Source organism: Haliaeetus albicilla, chromosome 7, assembly GCF_947461875.1.
Source record: "Haliaeetus albicilla chromosome 7, bHalAlb1.1, whole genome shotgun sequence".
NCBI classification, from domain to species: domain Eukaryota; kingdom Metazoa; phylum Chordata; class Aves; order Accipitriformes; family Accipitridae; genus Haliaeetus; species Haliaeetus albicilla.
In genome coordinates this window covers 25952369-25975963 of record NC_091489.1, presented here as the reverse complement: position 1 = coordinate 25975963, position 23595 = coordinate 25952369, and the positions used below count along the sequence as shown (strand labels likewise).

The following is a 23595-nucleotide window of genomic DNA, read 5'->3' as shown; positions in this document are numbered from 1 at the left end:
TGATAGGTGGAATTATTTTTTATCGTAAAAGGTATTTTTCCTTATAGATTTTTATATGTATTTCTATTCCAGTACTGTTGCCTGTAAAATAACTATAGAAAATATTAAAAAAAATGAGGGGAATGCTGTTTGTCTTGAATAGAAGCTACTAGTCTAAACTGCTGCATAATTCATCTCTTAGTAAAGCAGGCTGTTCCTCAATAAAATGGATACAGGCTTTGAAAACCCTTTAAAAAGTTTGTTGTTGTATTGAGTACTGAGAGCTGTGGGGAGCATTATACATGTTATTTGTCCATGTCATTTTTAAGTGAGGAATGTTAGTATAATCACAAAGAGCTAAATTACTACCTGGTTAAGATCTTGTCAGCCACATGCTAATAATGAACAACACTTCAGCAAAGAGAAATAAGACTGAGGATGTTCTGGTTTACTTGCAAATATGCCTCAGCCATTTCCTGTCTTTTTCAAGAACTTTGCAAAACTGCTGTGACATAGCTAAGACAGAGGAGTCTGCTACATGGACAGGTATTTAAGAAATGCTGAAAACCATTAAGTTCTTATTATTTAAAACAAAGCAGATGCATTATAGGTGAACATAGTATGTCAGATAGGGATCATCTTGTGTTTGATTCCCAGGGCTGGCCTGGCCTTGCAAATGGGTAGTTAAATTGATACTGAAAATAGCATCTTAAATATATTTTTCTCTGTTGCTATGTACTAATGCTATGCTGTTTCAGAAATAGCACACGGGCTTTGCTTCTTTCTAAATGTCAGTATAACCCTATTGGTAAATTCTTGCCTTTGAATCAGAACAGCATGTCCAAATCTTGTATGCAAGTTTGTTTTCTGTCCAGTGTTAATACTGCAATGCAGTATGAGAAGGCTGTCCTTTCTCACGCAGTCAAGGTGTGGGGGGCAGGAAGAACCTTCTGGTTGTTTGGGTGACAGTGAAGGAGTTGGTGCTGTAATGTTGTTTCTAAAAATTGTCCAGTTTTTAAAAATTCAACTCCAGTTGTTAGAGTGAATGTCCTGACAAGCATATCCTCTGACCTTGTTCTAAAATCCAGGTGTTGTCAACTGTTGTTGCTTAATTTTATTACATACCTAATTTGTTACTTTAGATGTACTTTATAAATAATTCTGATACCTTGTTAGGACCAACCACAAGCAACAAAATCTGTTCTTCGTACTACTAGTTTAATCAGCTTTGAATAGATATTTAAATATTAAAGGTATAGTCTGAAGTAGCTCAAGTTGATATTTTTATGCTCAAGAGTCTAATGCTCTGAGGAAAAATGACAAAACTGTGTATTAAAACATTAGTTTTGTGTGGTTAGGCTCATATCTCTTCTTTGTTCAGCATGACATTGGATCTGACGTATGGTGGATTTTCTGTTGCTGCGTATAGTACAGCCTTCAAGAAGGTAAAATATAAGTACAGTACCTTCTGCTGCAGTGCATGGTAGTGTTCAAACACAGGCTTCCCGAGGGAGGTCGCAGGGGGCTGTGGTGCCCAGCATTGGCCCCGCTCCTGCCAGCACGCACTCTCAACTGTCAGTGACTTGGCTGGGACTGTGGCACCTTTCTCCTGCTTCAGGCTGGAGCTGGACCTGACCTTGGTGTTGGTAGGTCTCATGAGTCTGTACTTTTAAGGTGGAGGATCAGAAAAATAAAAGCAAAAATACTGCAGCCTTCTAGTCCTTGCCCTTTTGAACTTTATATGCAAAAAAAAAGGAGTGATAATTTGAAATAATTGAGTATATGTTTACTTTTTGCCATACTAGTAGTCTGCACTGTGGTCTGTGATGAAATGTGTGCTAATGGTATGGAAGATCCTGTTTGTGCACAGATGATCTTTATTTTTCTACAGATAACTAAGCAAATTCAGTAATATAGTGGTTAAAAATATTCTTACGTTAGGAACCAGATGTTTGAAAGTACTAAAATGCATTCCAGGAATATCATGGCACCTAGGTACCTAGCTGTCTCATTTTAATTGTCTGTCTAATTACCTTTGAAAAATCCCATTAAGTACCTGTAAAAAAAATTCAAATACCTGGATATCTTAAAAAAAAAAAAAAATCACCCATTAAAAAGATACTTTTGCAAGCTCTATTTTACCCTCATTGAAAAATCTGTATTGTGTATTATCCAGTCATCCTTAAACACAGTGTTATGCAAGAGAGTTTTGGGTCGATAGCTTTACATCCAAAATTTCTACTGGTAATTTTTTAGATAGGGTTTTGGGGCTTTTTGGGGGAAGAGGAGGGAAGAAATGTAACACAGTGTATTTTGGTGTAAGTCTGCTGCTTTTTTTGGCTTTCTCATCAGCATGTTGCCAAATACTGATTATCCTCAATGGAGTAAGTCCATGCAAAGGGTCAAGGTCTCATATGACCTGGGTCATATAGCTTCTAGGAGCTCAAATGAAGTTGTTTTGAGTTCACGCTCTGTTAGATGCATCTTAGGATAATATTTGCAAAAAACTCTGGATTCCCCTCATGCACTCGAAGAGCAACATTTTGCTTCTCCTTCAATCTTGAAGTAATTTTTGCTATGAGTTCTGATTACTTTCAATAGAAATCTTCCCTGCGGGCACCCCCAATTTACAAAGCTAGTGTAGAATTTCCTGAGGCTTGGTCTATTTGTTTCCCCTTTCTTCCCCAATTAGGTGTCAATGCATATTTTTCCTTCCACTGCTAAGTATAACCAACCATTCTGCAGCCCTTACAGCCAACTCACAGTTGATAAAGGCAGCTTTTCATTCAGATCTATCTTAATATAGTTGCCTAATGTGTTCCCTGCCTAATTTTGAAAGCCTTCTGTCCATACAACAAAAAGAAAGCTCAAGGCCTTCAGGCTTGTAAGTCTCTACAGTAGAAAAAAATGATCACATCTTGCTTCAAGCCTGTCTCAAACATTGCCCTTAGAGCGTTAGAAGTCAGAGCTTCACAAATCTATTTGAGTTACAATTAAAAATCTTACTTGTATTGAGAGAGAGCATGTCATCTGGCTTTATGAATGCTATGAATTTTTATGAGACTAAAATTTGTTCAGTGTTTGCAAGATAGGCTTTTATGTTTCAAGATTGTTCCAGGTTACTTGCCTAAAATACTGAGAATAAGATATGGGGCAGTAAACAGCCAGTACCTCTTAAAATATATTGGGAAGGTTAAGGAAACTTGGCGAGGGGGGTGGAAATAATATACTAAAGCTGAAGGGTCACAAAGGGGTTTTATATACCACCAGACCTGTAAGCCAAAAGGTTCAAATGAACTCCAAGCTTGGAATTATTAAATTAAGTCCATGTTCTGGTATATTTTGACTACAACCAAAAATTATCTTGGTCTTCCCCATCCATGATGACCTTTCCTACCTCCTTTTAGAGGAAATCCATGATACTTTGTGATACATTAATAGTTAATTGTGTTATGCCACAAGGAGAGTCTGAAATGTCATCTTTTCACGTCTTCCAAGTGCCTTTAGGGGTCCATGGCTGTTTGGCTGCATCTTCTAGAAGTGCCCTTCTAGAATCAGGAGGGAAGAGCTTGGGTTCCCTATTATTTAGGGAAGTACATTAACTCTTGTCGCTCTTGTACTCCTTCTGGTGCCCCTGAGGAGGAGAAAATAGTGGAAAGGAAGCTTTACAGGCAATATTAGAACAAAGAGTACGCTTTTTCTCTTCCATTCAGCCTGCAGAATGCTATGCTTTAAATCTTTGTTGCTTTTTTTTTGGGAGGGGGGAGGGGGGTGTATGAAGGCAAGTAAGTGGATTTCCGAAATGGCAAGATTCCTGGTTGCTTGTCTCATCTGAGACCATGATGAGACCTTTGTCTTGTGGCAGGGGAACCAAGATTGCACATGACCCTACCTAGTAGGCTGTTGATGTTGCCCCTGCTCTGGAAGCCTCGCAGACAGCCTATTTGATACAGTGAGGTTGGATGATGGGCAGGGTTACCTGAGTCAAGCTTTTGAATGCAGCATGTCAGTACAGCCCCAGGACTCAGAGTGCTGCTCTGCAGTCACCGTCTCCTTAGGAAACCTCCAGAGATTGTGAAAGGTAAGGGTTTGCTTTGTGAAAGAAGGAGAGTGAGAGAGACTTGAACTGTGACATGCTGGGGGAGAGAACATGTTTCTGTTGTAAAAGCAAGAATCTCTAGGTAGAGAAACACTTTTTTTTTTTGGTGAATTGCTGATACCATTGTGTGGCTGTCTACCTTGGTGAGACCTCTTTCCCATGAGGAAATGACCGAGATTAAAGTGTTCATTGTTTGCCTGCATGTAGTTGCAGTCCATAAGCTGACCAAAGGGAGGAAGTGGGACATAGGATGAGGGGCAATTGTTTGCACCCTAGGCTAGCATTTCGACACACGTAGTTGCAGCAGATGTGAATTCAGCTTTAATACTTTTGAACCCAAATATTTAAAAATGGTCATTGCAAAAGGACTTCTAGTTTGTAAATCTGCTGGGTTGACTGTTAATATTTGCTGATTAGGAAGTGTTTTAACATTTTTAATGTAATTGTTCTAACTTGTTTCAGTTCCTTTAAGCAGACAGTTATGACCCCTCTGAGCTCAGCATTCTTTACGTTCTCCCAAACAGTCCATCTTTACAGGTGTGGAGAGCAGAGAGGACTTTGTTATTCTTTGTCAGCTTCTTCGGTGAGGCAGTGTTGGAAATCTGAAGGAACATAGGGTTTAAAAGGTAGCGTGACACCTGCTGGTCAGAGGGTTTTATTGTCTAGGGTTTTTTGCCATTTCTCTCTGGGAGTTAAATTACTCCTTGGGAACCATCAGTAACTAGACAGCTAAAGTTATGCCTAAATAAAGCATTTTCGTATCTTGTCTTGAAAGTACAGAATGCTTTACAAGTGCATGATAATATACAACACAGGCTTTATTCATTAACAAAAGGCAGATCTTTTTTTTCCTTGATCTGTGTTTACATACAGTGTTCTGCTAGAAAAGATGTTTCTTCAAAATGAGGGTTAATACTTTGACTCTAAACGTGAATGTAAGTGCAATACTTGTAGCTGCAGTTGTGCTAGAAAAATCATCCCTGTATTTGGTGATGTAAACTAGAGTTTTTCTTCTCATATACATCCCATGGGCAGGTTGAGTAGGTCTTTGAGATAAAGTACTTTTTGAGCAGAATTTTGACAACTTTACAAAGTCAGTTTATCAAAATCTCTTTACAGTTAACTACTGCTATATAGAAAAGTAATATTCTTTTGCTAGGTGGTTTAGAAAAGCCCACAAATGTCTTGCAAGTAGATACACAGAATTTTTACAAGATTGGCTAAAAGCTTTATAGACTTAACAGGATTTCAGATTTTTCTCTAGGAATGGATGGGTAGTTAAGTAATTTGGAGAAAGACAGACATGCTGGTTTTTGTCAAGTTTCGTTTTGAGTCATGTTGCATTGGCTTTGGAAGCTTGTTTTTTTTTTTTACAAGGCAAAAGCCTGTTCTTGCTTTGGGGAACTGGGTTCAGGCTTCAGCTGTCACTTACCTGCTTTGTAGTCTTTGGCAAGGCATTTTTGCCTACTTCCATCTCCCCTTTGGCTCCTCTGCTTTTTCAGTTAAAGGGTGTCCAAGCAAGGACAGTTGTCGAACACAGCCAGGGCCCTGAGCTGTTCAGTGTCATGATAAATGCACACTAGTAGTTTATATTCTCTGCTTTAAATGGAGATTTTTGTGTCATACTGGACCGGTTTCACAAGTCCAATTTTAGTTTCAGCACTGAAATGTGCTGCGCTTCTGTGTCTAAAAATAAATGCTAGAATGTGTCACTGTTAACATACAGACCACCTAATATCACACATATGACAAAGTTCATAAAGGGTGTGTGCTTCATGGAATTCCTGTCTATAAAGTGTGCTTATTTCTAGCTTCGGTAGTTTGGGATTTTATCATTTGCAGAAATATTACTTGTAAAAGTTTACATGCAGAATTGGAATATATGACCAGAAACATCTATATTGATACCATTTTCTTGCTCTCATTTTACCACTGAAAAGTCCTCTCCCTTGACATGGAGAGAGGGAAATAAGGGTGGAGAAAAAGGAATGTAAAGGCAGCAATAGTTAGAAAAGGAATAGATGGAGAGGAGGAGGAGAAGATCCAGAAGAAAAATTGTAGGTGTTTAAACCTCAGACCTTAACTAACTTTCTGATTGCTTGAGAGGAATAAGGATTGATTATGAGCTTTTTTTTTTTCTTCCTAATTGGTATCTGATTTTCTTTAGCTTTTCTTGCTTTCAAGGCATTTGTTAAACTGCCTTGTGCCTTTGAAGGCAAGGGCTTGTAGTAGAGCTAATGAAAGGTAGATTTTTCTCTAGTGCTGGCAATTCTTCTTGTTGTCTTATTAAAGCTGTTACTAAATGACTGCTGACCAACATTGTACTGAAATAAAGTGCTTTTGTCCTGTTCAAAAATAGCAACAAAAACATTCTACTTGCTTGGTTTTAAAAAAACAAAACAACAACAAACAACCCCCAAAACCTACAGTAATATAAAGAAATGGATTAGTTGAGAGCATTGCAAAGTTAATTCTGCATAGAATTAGTATGATTATTTTGCAGCCCATGTCCAAAGGATTATATTTGGGTGATGATGGTTAGTCTAGCAACATCCAGACTTGGACTTTAATATGACTACTACTTTCATAAATAATATAAAAGGATAGGTGACATCAATAGTGTTTCTGCTGAAATTGGGAGAGTGGGATTCTGCCAGCTTTTTTCCATCAAGTTACTGTGTATTGGAGGAGGGTAGAAAATTGAAGCAGGATCAATCTTCCAGCTACAGTCCTGGCTACAGAGGCTGTAGGCAGTCCCTTCCTGCTGTGGTGTTTTGGAGACTGCTTGGTGCTTCTAGTTGTTGGTGCTCCATGTGAAAGGGTGGAAGTATTGGTAGGGGAGCACAGTCCAAGGTGATGAACAACTCACTGCCTGTGACAGCAGAGAGCTGTCATCTGTCATGGGTTCTTCCCCTTTTTCCTTCAAGGTGTTAGTGCTTGTCTTGTTTTGAAGAGGATGCTGAAGAACAGTATAGATGAGACAGAAGTTACTGCTTGCCAAAGGTCATAATCTTAAATGTGTTATAACTTCCAGTGGCCTCTTTGGGAGCAAAATTAGTCAAAACAGAGTTTTTTGAAAAATCTCAGCTTAAGACTGATGAATGCTGTATGACATTGATACTTGCATATGGTATTTGATTTGCTAGTCTTTTTCTTGTGCCAGTGTTGCAACAGTGTCTTCTGCAGCTGGATGTTATTTTCTGGGGCTACTGCTGGTTTTAGAGAACTTTCTATTTTTACTGCTCACTCAAACAGTAACATCACTAGTGGCTTACTTCCCTATAAGTGGTGGGATTTGTGTTTCCTCCTACTTAGGACAGCAACAGATGTAATGGAGTCTTCCTGAAATGTAGTATCTTTTTCCTCCCATTGTAGGAGATTTCAACTATCCTAAGACAAAAGTTCTGCAGGTATGACCTCTTCTCAAGTCACTTTTGAAGTAAGAGGACCATCAGTACCAGGTACCCAAATCATGCTTTCTCCTTTTTGTATGGTTTAACTACAAGAAAACTGAATAGAAGAATGTTTAAAGACTGTCTTGTCTTTTTTCTTCAGAGGTAAAAGAACATGTGAGTTCAAATACCAAAATGATAAGTCATTGTAAAATACATGAATTAAGAAATTTCACATAGGAATTTGAAAGTGAGATTTGGGAATTAATTTTTACCTTTTTCTTCGAACAACAATTTCATAGTGTGCTAGAGATTTTGATGCTAACTGAAATGGTTATGATTGTTTTAAAATCAGTGTTCTGTCTCTAGTAACTTTTTATTCCATGGAAACGAGTATTTACATTCTGAACCATGATAGTCAGGCATGCATTGATGTGTTCTGTTTTTTTTATTCTCTCTGCATCCCTGTTGAAGGCTCTCCATAACAAGATGTGACCTCTTCTAGGAGTTCACTAGGACAGAAAGAATATGCAGCTTAATTCGATATTCCATCTGTGCAAAAATGTGTAAAATATATTCCATAATCTAAATGAGGAACACAAGGTGTCAGATCACGTAGAACACCAAGATTTAGTGTTGATAAATTGTGCTTGTTATTTTGACCTTCATCTTCAGGAACTTTGAAGGAAGGTCACCAAAAAAAGTAATTGGTGGTTGCCTAACAGAAGCAGATGAATGTGGGAACACTTACAGATTGGCAAAATTCCTGTTACAGGCAAATACCAGATGGCATAAGTGTCTGTTGTAGTTGGTGGGAAAAAAAATGATATAAACATTTTACAAATTTTGAAATCTGCCCCATGTTAGACCTCTCCTTTGTTTCTCCCGTTTGATTGGGAAATTGGGAACTGAACACTGACACACAATGTGGACAGGAAGCCTTTAGTAAGAAGTAGTGTTTTTATAGCATTCTGGAGAAAACTTTTAAAGTTAAAGAATGAATTGACCTTAGATCAAATGAAGCTATAAAGCACTGGTGTAGCTATACAATGGAATATGGCAAGCCATGCTCTTTTTGCCCCGTTTAGTGTTTCTTCCACTGTTGTGATGGCACTGTCACTAGCAGAGTTGACTTTGGATGTGTAACTTTTTCTTGTGCTGATAATATCTGGAACAAAAATTAGGATTAGGGAGACCTAGATCCTGCCTCACTGGCTGGTTACAAAGAATTACCTGGAAATACTTACCATATCTATAGCATCAAGAGGTGACACAGAAGGTTGCTTCTGCTTATGACAATATTGATGCTGTTGGTTTTGACTGGGGAGAAGAGTTCTGAGATGCAGCAGTGGCAAGATGCAGTCTTGTTAAAGAAGAGAGGTAGGTTTTCAGAGCTATCAGCATTTCTACAAACAGCAAAATTTCCAGTTTATTTAGAAACATCATGTACTGATTTTGTCAGATCACCATGGTGAGTAGTTAGTTGGTGGCACAAGAATCCTTGCCTTTAGTGCTAATGTGCTCTCTGTGTCCTCATCACTCCCTTCCTGTTGATGTCAAAGCCAGTGATTCCAGGCTAACTGGCAGGATAAAAGGACATCACCAGCATAGGAATGATGCTTTGACTCGCTTTCTGTAGCCAAACCACTTCTGGAGTCAGCATTGGTGATGAAGCCCAACACATTGATGTAGACTTTTACATATTTGTGACATGGAGTGCTTCTTTTTGCCTCATCCTAGTGGAAGGAAGAGGGTCACTGAGTACTGGCTGTGACTCCTTTAGGTCTTCATCAGGACACAGTTCCATGCCAAGAGACTGCTAGGTGGCCATAGATTAGCTATTATGAAATAAAAAATGGAGCTTCTAGCTCCCAACTGTACACAAAGATTCTTCTCCAACAGAGTTGGCCCAAGCAGAGAGATTGCAACATCAGTGAGGCTGTTGCAAGCTTTGAGACTGGGCAGAACGCCTGGAGTAGCTTCCTCTGCTGTAGCTGAAGGAGCCTCTGCCAGTAGCAGCATCAGATTTCCCCGGCAAGGGGAGAGGGAGAAGTTGAAGACCCCTGAGCTTGAAACACAAAACCAAACCAAACCCCACTGAGTTTAGAATTGCCTTTGAAAAGGCAGTTCCAGTTTATCATACATTTCACTTGTGCCTGTCCTGGGATAATTTAAGCAGCATTTTACAAATCCTGATTCAGCCTTGCAATGTAATTGTTGAAGTGAGTTTAGGGGTGACTGCACATCTTGTTCAAATGTTGCCTTTTGTGTGTTGTACCTTGCTGAGTGATAAGTATTCACTGGATGTTCACAGGTTTGTTTAAAAAAGAAGGCCAGAAAACTATTCTAGCTAGCTGCTACTAAGAGGAACATAATTTAGATGGCACTTCAGAGATTGGCTGGTGTGTACACTAAGATGTACTAAATGCTGCTATTTTAGAGTGTTATTAAAAGAATTTTAGCTTCTCTTTAGTATATCCAGTCAGAAATTCTAACTATGTGGCATTCAGGTGGTCTTCCCTCCCCCCTTTACCTCCTCCCTGCAAAAACAAACCATAATGTGCCTCAGTACAGAGTGGAAAAAGTAAAGTGCCTGACCGAGGCAATTGTGTGCAATGAATTGCATAGTAAGTATACAGCTGATGTTTGTCTGTGTTTGTGTGCTTACAGTGAGCATCCAAGAAGCTTGATTTTTTTTTAAATGAATTGAACCAAAAGATTTTATAAAAAAAAAAAAAGGGATTGTAGTTCAAGATGTTCTTTAAAATTATTTCAGTAAGCTGTTTTTAGGAACAAATTATCTTATTTAATTCCTGGCTTTCGTAGATTTTTTGCAACCCCTGGGTCTGCAGGGGTTTCTTTCATAAACAATCCTGGTGGATCTCATATTAGATTAACCTGTATAGTGGGAAAAAATGGACACAATTTTAGAGGCATAAGGACTTCCTCAAAGCGGTTATTTCAGACTTTAAAGTTCCAGCTATGAGATTTGGCTTAGTAAAAGGTAGTGTATCTTTGTTGTATATAGCTTGCCTACTTTGTATCTTGAGATAATTATGGCTCCAACTCTATTGCTACTGCTTTCCCAGTTTGAGAACAGAAAATCACCATCATAGGTGCTTTATTTTGCTTTTGTTAAGATTGATACTTTTTCTCTCAGACTTTTTAGCTGTCAATTTGATCTTTGCTTTTCCTGTTGATGAGGCATGCAGGATAGTTCTGGATATCCTCTCCCCTTTTTCTTAAATGCTTCCACCCCTGCCACCAATTAAGGGACTAATTTGACTTTAGCTAGACTTCCTTATGTCTGCTTTGGTTTAAGGGTGACTTTGTTTGAAAATTTACATTTAGGCATTTTATGTTAGAGGCTGAAGTAAATCTCAGTATTTTTTTAATTACATTTTATTTATAAGTTGCTCAAATACTATGGTAGTTCTTAGATTTTGCATAGCAAGCTTAAAACGTTAAGCAGATGGTGCCTAAATATACTTTAAAACTTCACATTTTCTCCTGCAACAGATTTTTCTTGTGTCTAGAAATATTGTTGAAACCCTGCAAAAGCAAAATACTAGTTTGTCCTTTCCGTTTGTTTTTATCATTGTTGTTGTTAGTGCAGTCATATACATACAGGTTTTGTATTAAAAACAAGAGTAAGTTGCAACGTTAACTTTAACTCCTGGATGTCCCAGAATCAAGCATTCTTGTACTATTGTAATCTTTTGGATTCATTCTTTATGTATGTATGCATTAGGGTAGACAGTGTGACAATTTCATGGTGGTTTTGTGTAATGTTATGTTTTTATATCCAATAAAAAACTGAAAGCATAGCAGCAAAATTAATTTTATTTCTCTCAGGAATAAAATTAATTGGATGTGTTTTCTTGGGAATAATGCTAGCAACTTCCTATTTGTCTGTGCTTTCTAGATTGTTGGTGTGAATTTTAGAGAATTATGTTTTTAGACATGTATGTTACTCAGTACTGTGTGTCTATAGGTACATATATTTAAAAAATGGACAGTATATAGGAAAAAACTGGTTCGTCTTGACGATAAGCATTTTACAGTGAAAATCTGCCTGCTGTGTTTCCAGAGATTTTTGAACAGTATTACTGCAGAACGATTTGGAAGTCAACCCTTTTAAAGACTGGGGTTGTCGGTAGTCCCTCTCTCAGTGAGATTCTTACAATGGTGAAGAAAATGCTGTTGTAGTTTTGGGTGGGGGGAGAATTCCTTTCTGAACCGAAAAGAGGGAGTTTAGATGGGTGATTCTGGTGTATATGTTTAAAATATTTGAAGGTTTGACCATGTAGGCTGTACTTACTAATTCCATGTAGGCTTGAGTAGTGATGATTGTGGGTTTTTTCTGTTTGTTTGTTTGTTTTTTAGGAGAGGTTTTTGCAATATGTGGGAGCTGCAGTGCTTTGGGAAATTGGAATCCACAAGTTGCAGTGGTCCTCCAAACTGATGATCGGTAAGTTGGGTTTTTGTTTTTTTAATTTGGTCCCTTTGAAGTAGCTGGACTTCTGGAGCAACAAATTTATTCTGGCTTTGAGTTTGTAAACTATTGAGCTACATGTACTGTTAGTAAAACTCTCCAGAATTTCTTGTGTTGCCCTTGCACATTTTGAATGCTTAGGAATGTGTCTAAGAAAATGTTTAACTTGGGTATGCTTTCCTAGTTACAGATGATGTTTCTACCATTGTGACTGACATATTTCAGTAGTTTAGTTGTAGACATTTTGAATAGGAAACAGCTATGGACAATTCTCAGTCCCATAACTATACAGCAAGTTATAGGAGATGTTTATAGTGTTTACTTTCTTCTTAACCGATACAAGTTATTACTGTGGCTATGAGGAGATGGGGAGAAGATTATTTAAAATGGGAATTGCATTAAAACTCTTAAGTGGTTTGTGTGTATATAAACATGAGTGTACATGAAGAAGGCTTCAATGCAGCAGAGGAATTCACTGTTTTCTTAAAATTGTGTCCTGCCTATTGCTGTTTGTATGATGCAGGGCTCACAGGATGTATTTATAATTCTGTCAGTGACTTGCTGTGTGATCTTGGATGAGTCCCTGAATTATTTCATTATGTTTTCCCCATCTGTTAAATGAGGATGAGAATTCTTGCTCCATTAGAGCACTTCAGATCTGTACATTAGAAAGTGCAATTTCAGTTCCAAGTATTTATTGTGCTTTGCGTGTGTTTGGCTAAGTTACCTTGTAAAAACCTTTCTTGCAGCAATACGCTGAACTTTATTTTAGAACATCACTTAAGACAGACATATGTTGGAGGTGGCTGTTAGGCTGTATTTTGGAACTGTTTTGGTTTTTTTTCCACAGTCAATTATGGAAGGCTACTGTAGAGCTTCCTAGAGGAGTTCCTGTTTGGTATCGGTATTTTAAAGGGTACTTCCTAGAACCTAAGGTATGTACAACCTTTTCTATTTTAAGTTGGCTCATCCCTAGTAAAAAATTCCCTTATTTGAAGTAAAAAGGATTTTCTGAGTTAAACTTGAGTTTTTAGAAAGAAATCTTAAATTGTAACATATGAAACATTAAAACACTTGTGGAAATACAAGCACTTCACTTCTGGAAATACATGACCATATGCTGTTAACTTTATTTTTGTTAAATTGTCTTCTCTTTTACCACTGTTAGTGTTTAAAAAATTCCAGTGATAGTGAAATGCCTGACATTATTATAAAGCTTAAATGATATGGTAAAGTTCTCATTAGTTATAATGGGGCTATAACAACTTCTACAGTTATAATTGAATATGGACTTCAGCAGGGCAAGGATCTCTAGCATGGAAGCAAGCGATAGCAGGAGAAAAATGGTTAGTGTGAGCAGGCATATTTAAATTTGCCTAATCTACTGCAGTCTTTAAAATTACTGCAGATTTTTCAGTGAAACGTGAGAAGTATTAACTAGCTTTTGTGCTGCATAATTAACATATGTTAATCTCTTGGAGTGGAGTGAAAAGGTGAAACAAGGAATGGGGCATCCCAGTGTTTTCTCTAGGTTTGCATATAGGTATTTGCATGAGTTGGGGCAAAAACAACCTGAGACAGACACAGATGTGTTTTTACAGGTATTGATGTCAAAGTTGCATGTGAGTTGAATGTATGTGGCAGCATACTGGTCTGTAAAAATCGTGCTAGGGTAAGGGGGAAGTTCTTCAGACCAGGGATGGGACTGCATCCAGAAAAAAGTTGGACTAAGTTGGGAAAATAAGCAGCTACTCTAACCGTTTTTCTTAATAACAAGTAATAACTGTAAGAAATAACCCATTTAAAGCTATCTTTGCTGTCTTTTTTACTCTGTTAATATCCTGTAGCTATTCACCCTGGGCTTTAGTTCTTCATTGAAATTGGGATTATGAAGGATGTAGCTAAATGTGCAAAGGAGTTATAGAATCATCTGGTCTATATCTTTTAAATATTTTAAATTACTGTCAAGAGCATGTAAATTGTTGTCAGCTGGACTAGCCTTTCTTTCACTGAAAAAATATTTGACAGAGGTATCATCTCAGTGAAGGATACTAATTTTAAATGAAACACAGGTCTGTTTTTTCATTACAGCATGTGAAATAGTCTAATCTGAAACTGATGTTTAAATTGTTATTCTGACGCAAAAGAAGGGAAGGCCAATAATAGATTTCTTTTTCTGAGGTCAAACTAAGGCCAAAAGTAGATCAGTTCTTACAGCTAGCAGCTCTGATGGGACTCTTACATTTTTTGCAAATGCCCATAAATTTAAAATGTAAGCAATAGCACACTAGAAAAAGCACACTTAGAACAGATTGGCAGAAAAAGTGCTCATAGACAACACAATTTCTGTTTTAACATTTGAAAAAGTTTACGATATGTATTGGTGAGTGTGTTTCTTTAAGTAGGTGCTCTGTATCGTGCACGCTTTATGTACCGTGTGATGCAGAGTCTGCCAAGGTAAGTATAAATTTTATGGAATACCAGCATAAAGAGCTACTGTATATAAAAAGGAGAAAAAAAGAAAACCACCCTACAAAACAAAGTATGTGAATTGCCAGGGTACGCAGTTATCCACTTAGCGGTGTCTAGCCTGTACCTGTTAAGTTCACAGGACTTTGTTTCTTATAACATAAAGTCTTTTGAAGAAAAGAATTCCAGCTACAATGTTTTCTTTCTCTTTTTTGTAATTTTTTTGGAAGAACAATGAAAAAGCAGGATCCCTTCATTCTAACAGGAGTATAATACACAGTATAGTGCAAATGAAACAATGTATGGAGGACTTTAGCATTAACAACTCTGATAAGGAAAAGATACTTTTAAGTTAAACTATTCTGAATATTTTTATTTCAGTGAGTTTTTCATTAGGGATTGCATGTGATTAATCTCCTAAATTTGATAGGCTTGCGGTATGTGATCCCTCAGACACTGTTAACTTTTTATATCGGCACAATTTTGTGTGTCATGGTCTGTAGTAGGATAACTTAAATACATGCGTAGTCTTAAATATATGTTAAAGCCTGAATATATGAATTTGACACCACATAATTGAGTAAATCATGCTGAAGACAGATCCAGCTGAAATTACTGTTCCTTTCCTTTCTATATCAACTGCATCTTTGAAGATGCTTGAGATGGACATGGTGGCAAAGCTGGGGGTGATACATATTTACACAGAGAAATGATAGTTCTCGTATTATTCAAAATATTACTACAGACTAGATGTGAAAATAGATATAATAATTCACATTTTGGAAAAAAACAAATAGGAAAGTATTTTTCTTGCCTCCCTTTAAAAAAAAAGTCATCATTTGATCTCTGTTAAATTATTTTGCTTGAAGAATCGTACAATGTCATGGGAAATTAGGTTTGTTTGCACTGAAGCATTTTGGTGTTGATTGTGGTTACATAAATAGAATATATTTTTTTAATAATAGATTGAAATCTATCCCTACAAAAATTCTATACAAATAAATGAATGTATATACAAAGAACATTTTGCTATAAAATTTGTGCAAGTGTGAACGTTTTAATGATAACAGAAGAGTCATCTTAAGCATTTTAAAAGAAAAGTAAGTACATACACTTGATGAAATAAGACAGTAATTTAAACTATTTTGCTTGAGGTTTGTTCGTTTCTTAAATATAGTCCGGTACCAGTTACCTCACTGTAAGGGTCTTCCCATGTTTTATTCTACACCTATCTTCTGTTGTTTGGGGGGGACGACACACCGAAACCCCCTTGTCTGAATTTAAGTCTTCTGTATGTCGTATGTTTTAGGAGAATGTTTTTTATATGTATTGTTTGTGTGATGCATATTTGAAAACCTTACTAAGGTAAATACATGCCTTATTCTCTTAAGCTATGTTCTATATTTGTTTTTCCAACAGCAAATAAGCATGCAAGTTTAGGGTTATTACTTTCAAGGAAAGTGTGAAATAACTAAACTATCTGTGCATGTAGCAGGACTTTTAAAACTGGACTGGTGAATGTTTTTCACACTTAATTATATTAAGAATATTAATTATAGAGGTTTCAAATGGGACTTAAATTTACTTTTCTAAAATGTAAACAAATCAAATCCATTTAGTGCCTGGAATATAGTAAAAAAAGGTGAAACTTAGGTCTAGGGTCAGTAATTTCTTTAATATTGGAATGCCTTAGAAAAGCTTTTGCTAGACTAGTAACCCATGGTTAACCTTATAAAAACAAAGGAACACCTCTGCTGTGACTGTGCTGATGGCAGATTTTGTATTAAACTGTTACTGGAAATACTAGAGCTGTAAAATCTCTTTTTAGCCCAGGGCTTCCTGGCAGGTGACTTATATGTGCTGTTGCCTTGCAAAGTTAGTTATGATGGCTGAATGGCTTTGGTTGATTGTTTGGTTTTGTGGTTAATTATTGTCTCTTACATGGTACAGAAATCTAGAAAGATTTTTGTCAGAAATCCAGCATCAGCAGTTAAGTCTTAATTCATTTAGTTGTTCATGTTCTTGAAGTAGATTAATATTCTTGTAATATAGTTTTAAGAATTAAAGTGCAGTTGGATAAATGTAGTTATGTGTGGTGGTTTTACTTTTTTTTTTTTCCCTAATGCCTACTGTGTTATGTTGCCTTGGATCAGGAAGTTTGGAACTGGCCTCCTAGATTGTCATTTAAACATCCACGGAAGTGCTTTCATTTTTTTAATTGTACTGAGCACCTAAGCACTTCACGCAGATTGTGGATCAGACTGCTTTGAACCCCTGGAACATTAGGCTACATAGGCATTTTACCCTTAATCTTAAAATTGTCTGATGACTGCTGGGGGACCCCCAGCTTCTGACAGTGTAAGAGAACTTGATTTTTAAAGAAAATTCTTGAATGTCCTTTAAGAGCTTTAAAATTGCCTCAGATGTTCAGCTAATTACAAATCAAGCAACATAATTTTTATGTTTGCTTTAAAAAAAAAAAAATTTCCTGTGTTAGTAGGGAGGAATCCGTGCCATAGTGCCACTTACTATAATCTCAGTGTACTGCCCACTGGGATGCTTGATGTGACATTTGGATAGGTGCCCTTTTAAGACTGTCCTAACAGAGGCTGACTTTTAGGTAACATTACCATACTATGAATATTGATGACACATCATATACTTCCGCTGCAGGCTGATCTGAACTGGGCTGTTCAAATGTGGTCAGTATATGCTACTGAAATTACATCAGTATTTTAACCTCATAGTTACAATGGCTTCTATTACATGTAATTAAAACACTATTTAAATGCCTATAAATGCAAAGACTGTCTGACCAGGCATTGTGAGAGGGCTTTCAGTCATGTCTGCGCCTGTTCTCTAATCTATTGCCCTTTTTCTTCTGGTAGGTTTGCTTGCCTCTTCTTAGTATGGAAAGTGTTGAGGATTCCTGGGATTAAATGCATAATCAGACCACTGTATTCCTTTCAGGGGATTAAATTTTGCTGAGTGTATCCAGCGTGTTGTGCTTACTGTTGGGATGTTACTCAAATTCTCATTCATAATTTTAGAACCTAAAATTAAAATGTACAATTACAGTAGTGTAAGAAATAAACTGGTATTGGTATTTTTGGGGTTTCTACAAGGAAAAACCTTTGCTTACCTTTTGAAGAAAACAGCTTAATCCATGTTAGGACAGGCTTGCATTCCCCAGGTTTGCAAGTTACAAGTTCTGTGTATGTTCATGGGAGTCGCTGCTGGCAATCTTGCAGGCCTGTGTGGTGTTAGGAAACGGTAGCCTCCCTACTTGCAAACACAGGTTTCAGTTTTGAAAACTGAGATTGTGACATGCAAGTGTGGATCTGCTGTGAAAGAAGGGGGAAGAAACTTCTCATTATTTACTTTTCCAGAAGTCCATAAGAGTGATCATTGTGGCAGCAGTGAGAAGATGAGAATTAAAACTGCCCTATAACAGGAATAAACTGAAAACAATAATATCATCTTATTTTATTTGTATTTACATGCATTCTATCTTTAAAGCATAACTTTAAGCATATGTATTTTATTCTGACATGACCTTTAAGTATAGATGCCTCTGAATTCATTAGAAAAACTGAATTGCTTTTAGCCAAGGCTCACAGAGCAAACCTATCTTGCTGAGCACTTTTTAAATATTTGGTGTTTGCTGTTAACTCATTCAAAAGCATAGTAGATTAAATGTGTTTGATATACATCAGGAAATCCCATCTGCTGCTAGAGAATTTGAGTGAGCTGTAAGATAACAAAGCATTATGGTACTGTGTAATTATACTGCTGAATTGTCTGGAAGTCCCTGTTGATCATCTATTTAAACAAGAACCTGAAGTACTGGGACAAGTTGGTGTTGAAGCTTATATGACTCTGGCAATAGTAGCAAGTCTTTTTGGAAATATGAATTACTCAGGCCCAAACCACCAAAATGATGAACTGCAGCTATTTGACAGTGGCTGTTATGACTGGTGGCAACAACCACACAATGTTAAGGGAAACTTCTTAGGGTGGCTGAGCTGGGAATCAGGCATGTTCTTTCTGTTGGTTACCTAAAAGCTTTAACTTAGAAAGCTATTTCAAACTGAAATCATTCTGAAGGAAGAGATTGAGTTACTGTTCTGACTATCTGTCTGAGTATTGGCTATGTTTGTCAACAAATGTAGTCTTTTGAGGGATAGTAATTTTTTTTTTTTTTTGTGAAAGAATCTGATTTATCTTGCTTCAAATGAAATAGACTGCAGGGGCTTTGCTGCTGGCTGATTGGGAAAGCAAAAATTGAGGCAGCAAAATTCCAAGTATTTATGTTTTCATTAGATGGTAAATAATTTCCTATTCTGTACCACAACTAAAATAACTGGGTTTTATAGACTTTGAATTAGTCAAGCAAATTTTGAGGGAGAACCCACCCCTGCAACTGTTAACTGCATAACTAGATGGTTGAGTGCTGTTTGGAATTAGAGATGTGGGATATGTTTTTTCATAAATTGTTGCTGTAGTATCTTAAGAAAAAAGCAAGCACACTTAATGAGTTCAGAGACACTTTGGTTTTTTGTATTAGAAGGAAACTAAAGTAGTTCAGCGGAGTAACTGTAAGCAGTAAAGATTTAGTAACTCCATGTAACATCTCCACCCTGTCAGACTTTGTCACAAGTTTTGTCCTGTGTATACCTGACGCATCAGATAGCGTCATCAGCAGTTGCAGGGGTAAGAAACAAGCCTGATCTGTTTTCTTTCTTTTTGATTCTCTATTCTCTCTCTCTGTCCTTCTCTCTTTCTTCTTCTCCTTCTTTTTCTTTCTTAAATCTGGAAGTTTAATTCACAACCATCCCAAACAGCTACATGGGTAGAAGATCAGATATAACAAAAGAAATTATTGCAGACATTTAACTTTTAAATTACAGACTATCGATGGTCCCTGCGAAGTCATAGTTCACACGTGGGAGACTCATCTACAACCACGATCAATTACCCCTTTAGGTATGGGCATCAACTGCATCTGTTTGAGGCATATGCATAAGATTGCTAATATGCTGCACATTGGTTTAGAGGGATTGATAACTATAGTTTTAAGATACTTAAGTTTATTAATGTGTTGGAGGTATGAACTTTTTCTTGGCACAACATGGGCCTTACTCTCAAATATATATATAAATAAGTGGCTTAAAAATGGAGTGGATGTGAAATTCTTTGCTGCCACCCTTAATATTATGTGTTGTTTTATTAATTTGGAATTGTAATAATTTTCTGTAAGTTTAATTCTTTGAGACTAAGGATCCATATTTTTTCAGAGAAAATGTGGGGAGGGGGGAGGGTGTGAAGTCACTGCTGTTTTGATCTAAGTACTATTTCATTAGTAAAATTTTAAAGCAAAAATTCTTAATTAGGCTTCTTTACGTAAATGGATTAATGTAAATAGAAACATGAATGGGCTTACTTACCTGGCAGTTTAGCAGAAATTTATTTTGCTGGAAGAAAAGGTGGCATGCAGACTTGCATACAAGTTCCTAATGCTTTTCTGAACAGGGAAAATGTTTGTTTTTTAAGAGTGACTGAAATAACCTTTGAACGTAGCTTGTAATTTAGATCTCTTATGCTGCTATGGGATGGCATGTTTTATGCGCTGTTTTTTCTAGGATATGAAAAATGTTATTTCTTCCACACTTAGGAGTTCACATATATTAAATACCTTCTGATTCACTGAAAAAGAGGTCTTTTAGAAAGAAGCTGGTATTAAAGAAACTGTTTGTTAATCATGAATAGTACCATGATCATGTCCCGTCCTGTCCTGTCCCCCCCCACCTTTTTTTTTTTTTTTTTTTTATTTCAGTTGAATTAGTTGTGTTTCTATTCTTGTAACAAGATTATGTTTCTGTATTTGTCAGTAACTGATTAGGGAAGCAGTCTACCCTCTGCTAGGGTCTAGACTTTATCTCTAAATTTGGATAACTTCATTCCAAATAGTTAGGATTTTTTTTTTCCCCAAGTAGTACCCTATGCATCATAAGCAGTCTTTAAGAAAATGCAGCAAAACCAGGATGTTAGCACTTGGTCATTATGATCCTAAATTGTTGCCTGTGGTTATTAAAAATTGAGGGCAGGCCCATAATTCTTAGAAAAAAAAATGGGATTAATGGCTGTAGAGACAAAATTTTGTTAAGATTTATGTTTTGAGAAATGTATAGTTTTAGACAAGTGCAATTCTGTTAATGCTGGTGAATTTACTTAGTGCCTTAAGATTTCAGTTATTAAAACTGTGGAGAGGGTGAGGATAAAATTGTGTGAAATGAGTGTTTTGAATATTTTGTCCTAGGTTGGTTTCTGTCACGTGGGCAGAATAAGCATTTTAATTGTGCCTAACTTGATTTAGAAGCTTTAACTATAAATGTGCAGGAGGACAGCTTTCTTGTGTGTTTACAAGAAACTTTAATGTCTTTAACACTAACAAGAAAAGCATCTTAGATTCTAGTAGGATGTAGATATTATCAGCAAGTTACTTCAGCAAACTAGGAAATTATGCAACCTTCTTGCTTTTCTCAGTTCAGATTACTTTAGGTAAAACATCTTATGGCATTTTGTGTGTTGATTGTTTTTTCTTGCAGAAACTAAGAAAAAGCAGAAATTGGGAAAAAGCTTTATAGAAGGTTGCAATAAACATGCTTATTATTCTTTGTCTGTTTCAGTTTTCCTACTTTTTTTATTAGATGTACTTTTTAGAAGTGAAGTGGAAAAGTAGAATTAATTTAAATTGGCAATGATTCTTTATAATGTGAATACTAATTAATTTCTTTCATTCTTTTCCCCTCCTTTTAATTCTAGAAAATGAAATTACTATTGACGATGGATACTTTGGAATCCGTAGTAAGTGAGATATATTGACCTTTACTCTTCACCACATATTTAATTTTAACAAGGTTAAGTGCTGTAGTTGAAAAATATTTGAAATACTAAGTTTTGACAGGAATTGCCTGTAAGTGATTGTTTTCTCTGCTTATATGGTTATTTTTGTATCCAGCATTTGTGAATTCACACTCAGGCTGTAATCCTTTCTAATGTTAAAAAAAGACTGCTAGGAACAGTCGAAATATTGTCAGTGTGCTGGTGTTAAAGGTTGATGCGAACTTTGGATCCTGAGCATGTATTTTTGGAAATACAGAATAGACTTAGCTTTCTCTTAAAACCTAGCCTGAAAAAACTCTTTGTGCCTAGAAAAATATTATCACTTATACTAAATTTACACAATCTGCCTCTTCGGTTAGACACATAACTGCCAAAACCTCTCATAAGCTCAAACCTCATGTTGTTGTGCATGCATGTGTCTCACTTTGGGCAGTTCTAACCCACCTCTCACTTAATGCTCAATCCTGTGCTGCCTAAGGTAACTCTTTGTCATGTCTCATGCATCTTGTCTTAAAGCTTTTCCATTTTTCTTCATATCTTCATCAAATGATAGGTTTTGCTAGGAACTCTTCAACACTGTGGGGTCTGCTTCAGTGCCTGGTCTGGTGGCTTGTGCTTTCTGGCCATCCTGCTTGTAGGCTTTCCTTGTCCTGATGGTGAGGTTGAGGATTCTCCTCCATGCTTTGTTTCCCCATCATATCTGTTACTGTGTCCTGTCCTGCAGACTTATACTGCTTTACTGGCATTGATTATGATGAGCTAATTTTACACCTGTATCTCAAGTTGTGTATGAATCTTCAGAGTTCTATCAGTGTTATTCCATGTATTGAGAGATCTCAGGGCAAGGGAATGTTATGTCTACCTTTGGAGACTTAACTTAGCCCTTGATACTGTAAATAAAATTAACACTGGAATACTTAGTGCTCTCCAGTTTATGTGTGAAGCTGGCAAGGATCATCATTCCTATGTAATTCCCTTAAAAGCCAGCAAACAACTGCAGTATCTGTTGTCTGTTCTGGGTAGTTCAGAAAAGACAGGTGAAAGGATGTGCTCAACAATTGCTGTGGAAATACTATTGAATAAGGCTGGTGATAAGGAGGATTGTCTGCAAGATGATGTCAGAGGAATTGTATTTATATTTTTATACATTAAACTGTCTAGAGCTCCCTAAAACAAGTTATCAAAGTGTCTTCTACTTCTTGTTTAATTTTTGATAGATGGTATTGAAACTGTGGATGCTGGGTGGCTGACATGTCAAACAGAAATAAGATTACGTCTGCATTATTCTGAGAAACCACCTGTAGTGATATCTAAGAAGAAATTTAAAACATCAAGGTTTAGGTAAGAACCTGCTCATCTCAGTTTGCAATTTCTCTCATGTTAATTGTCAGTACTAGTGATTTTTTTTTTTTTTTTACTTAATGTAGCCTTTAAATTAATTTGGGGTTGCTAATAGGGGTGTACTGTCAGGTCAATTTCCAAGTATTTAAGCACTCTGTAAAAATATGGTGAGAATATCAAATCAGTGGTGTGTTTCAGTTACCTCATTTTATTATTAATGTAGTGTCAAAAGAGTTTCTTCTGTTTTAGTGAAGGAAGACAGTCAAACAAAACTATTCTAGTTTCACTGCTGACAATTTTCAGCTCTTGCGTTTCTGATAGTTATTAAGCTATTAAATATGTGCTATCACATCTGCTTTATACAAGTTAAGCAGTAGGTAACAGGTGTCTTTCACAAATACTATTCCATATTTGCCTTGCTGTTCCCTGCTTCTTGGGTGGAACTGTAATGTTCTTAAGTAGTTCTCTGCTGTTAACTTTCAGAGAGTTTTCTTCTTTGTTCTTTTTTCTTAACCTGTTGAAAAGAATGGAAGTGGAAGTTGGGGGAAAGGAGAAGGCTTCCAGGTTTTTTGTTGCTTACTACTTTTTCTCCTTAGCAAAGTAAACAGCCCTCTCCATTTAGTATATGGTTAATTCTCTGCTGGCATTACAGATTTCCAGTCAATGTCGATAGTGGAGATAATAGCATTCTCTAATCACTTCTGTTGCTATTTAGATCAGTATGATGTTTTTATCTGCAGAGGTGTCTCAAAAAGCAGGCATTATTATAACTATACAGTTGACTGACAGAAGTGTGTATCTTAGTCCTGATGTTTCGAGGACTGCACTATTGCGCCTAGTGTTTGATCGCCTTCCCCTCTTGAATTTCTGGGATCTGGAGTTTGCTCTCTCTTCTCTTCTCTCCCCCTGCCCCT

General features: G+C 36.7%; 1 protein-coding gene across 5 annotated transcripts in view; it reads left to right on the top strand.

The window, feature by feature from the left end:
* GPCPD1 (glycerophosphocholine phosphodiesterase 1) overlaps positions 1–23595 on the top strand; it is a 47735-nt gene that overhangs the window by 1960 nt on the left and 22180 nt on the right. For 3 of the 5 annotated variants that reach the window (XM_069787412.1, XM_069787409.1, XM_069787413.1), the window contains exons 2-7: positions 7454–7539; positions 11857–11941; positions 12816–12900; positions 19345–19420; positions 21260–21301; positions 22558–22681. In XM_069787412.1, the coding sequence (XP_069643513.1) occupies positions 7491–7539; positions 11857–11941; positions 12816–12900; positions 19345–19420; positions 21260–21301; positions 22558–22681 (461 nt within the window). In that variant the 5' untranslated portion in view covers positions 7454–7490. The remainder of the gene's footprint in view (positions 1–7453; positions 7540–11856; positions 11942–12815; positions 12901–19344; positions 19421–21259; positions 21302–22557; positions 22682–23595) is intronic. The other 2 variants (XM_069787411.1, XM_069787410.1) reach the window with 1 other exon arrangement.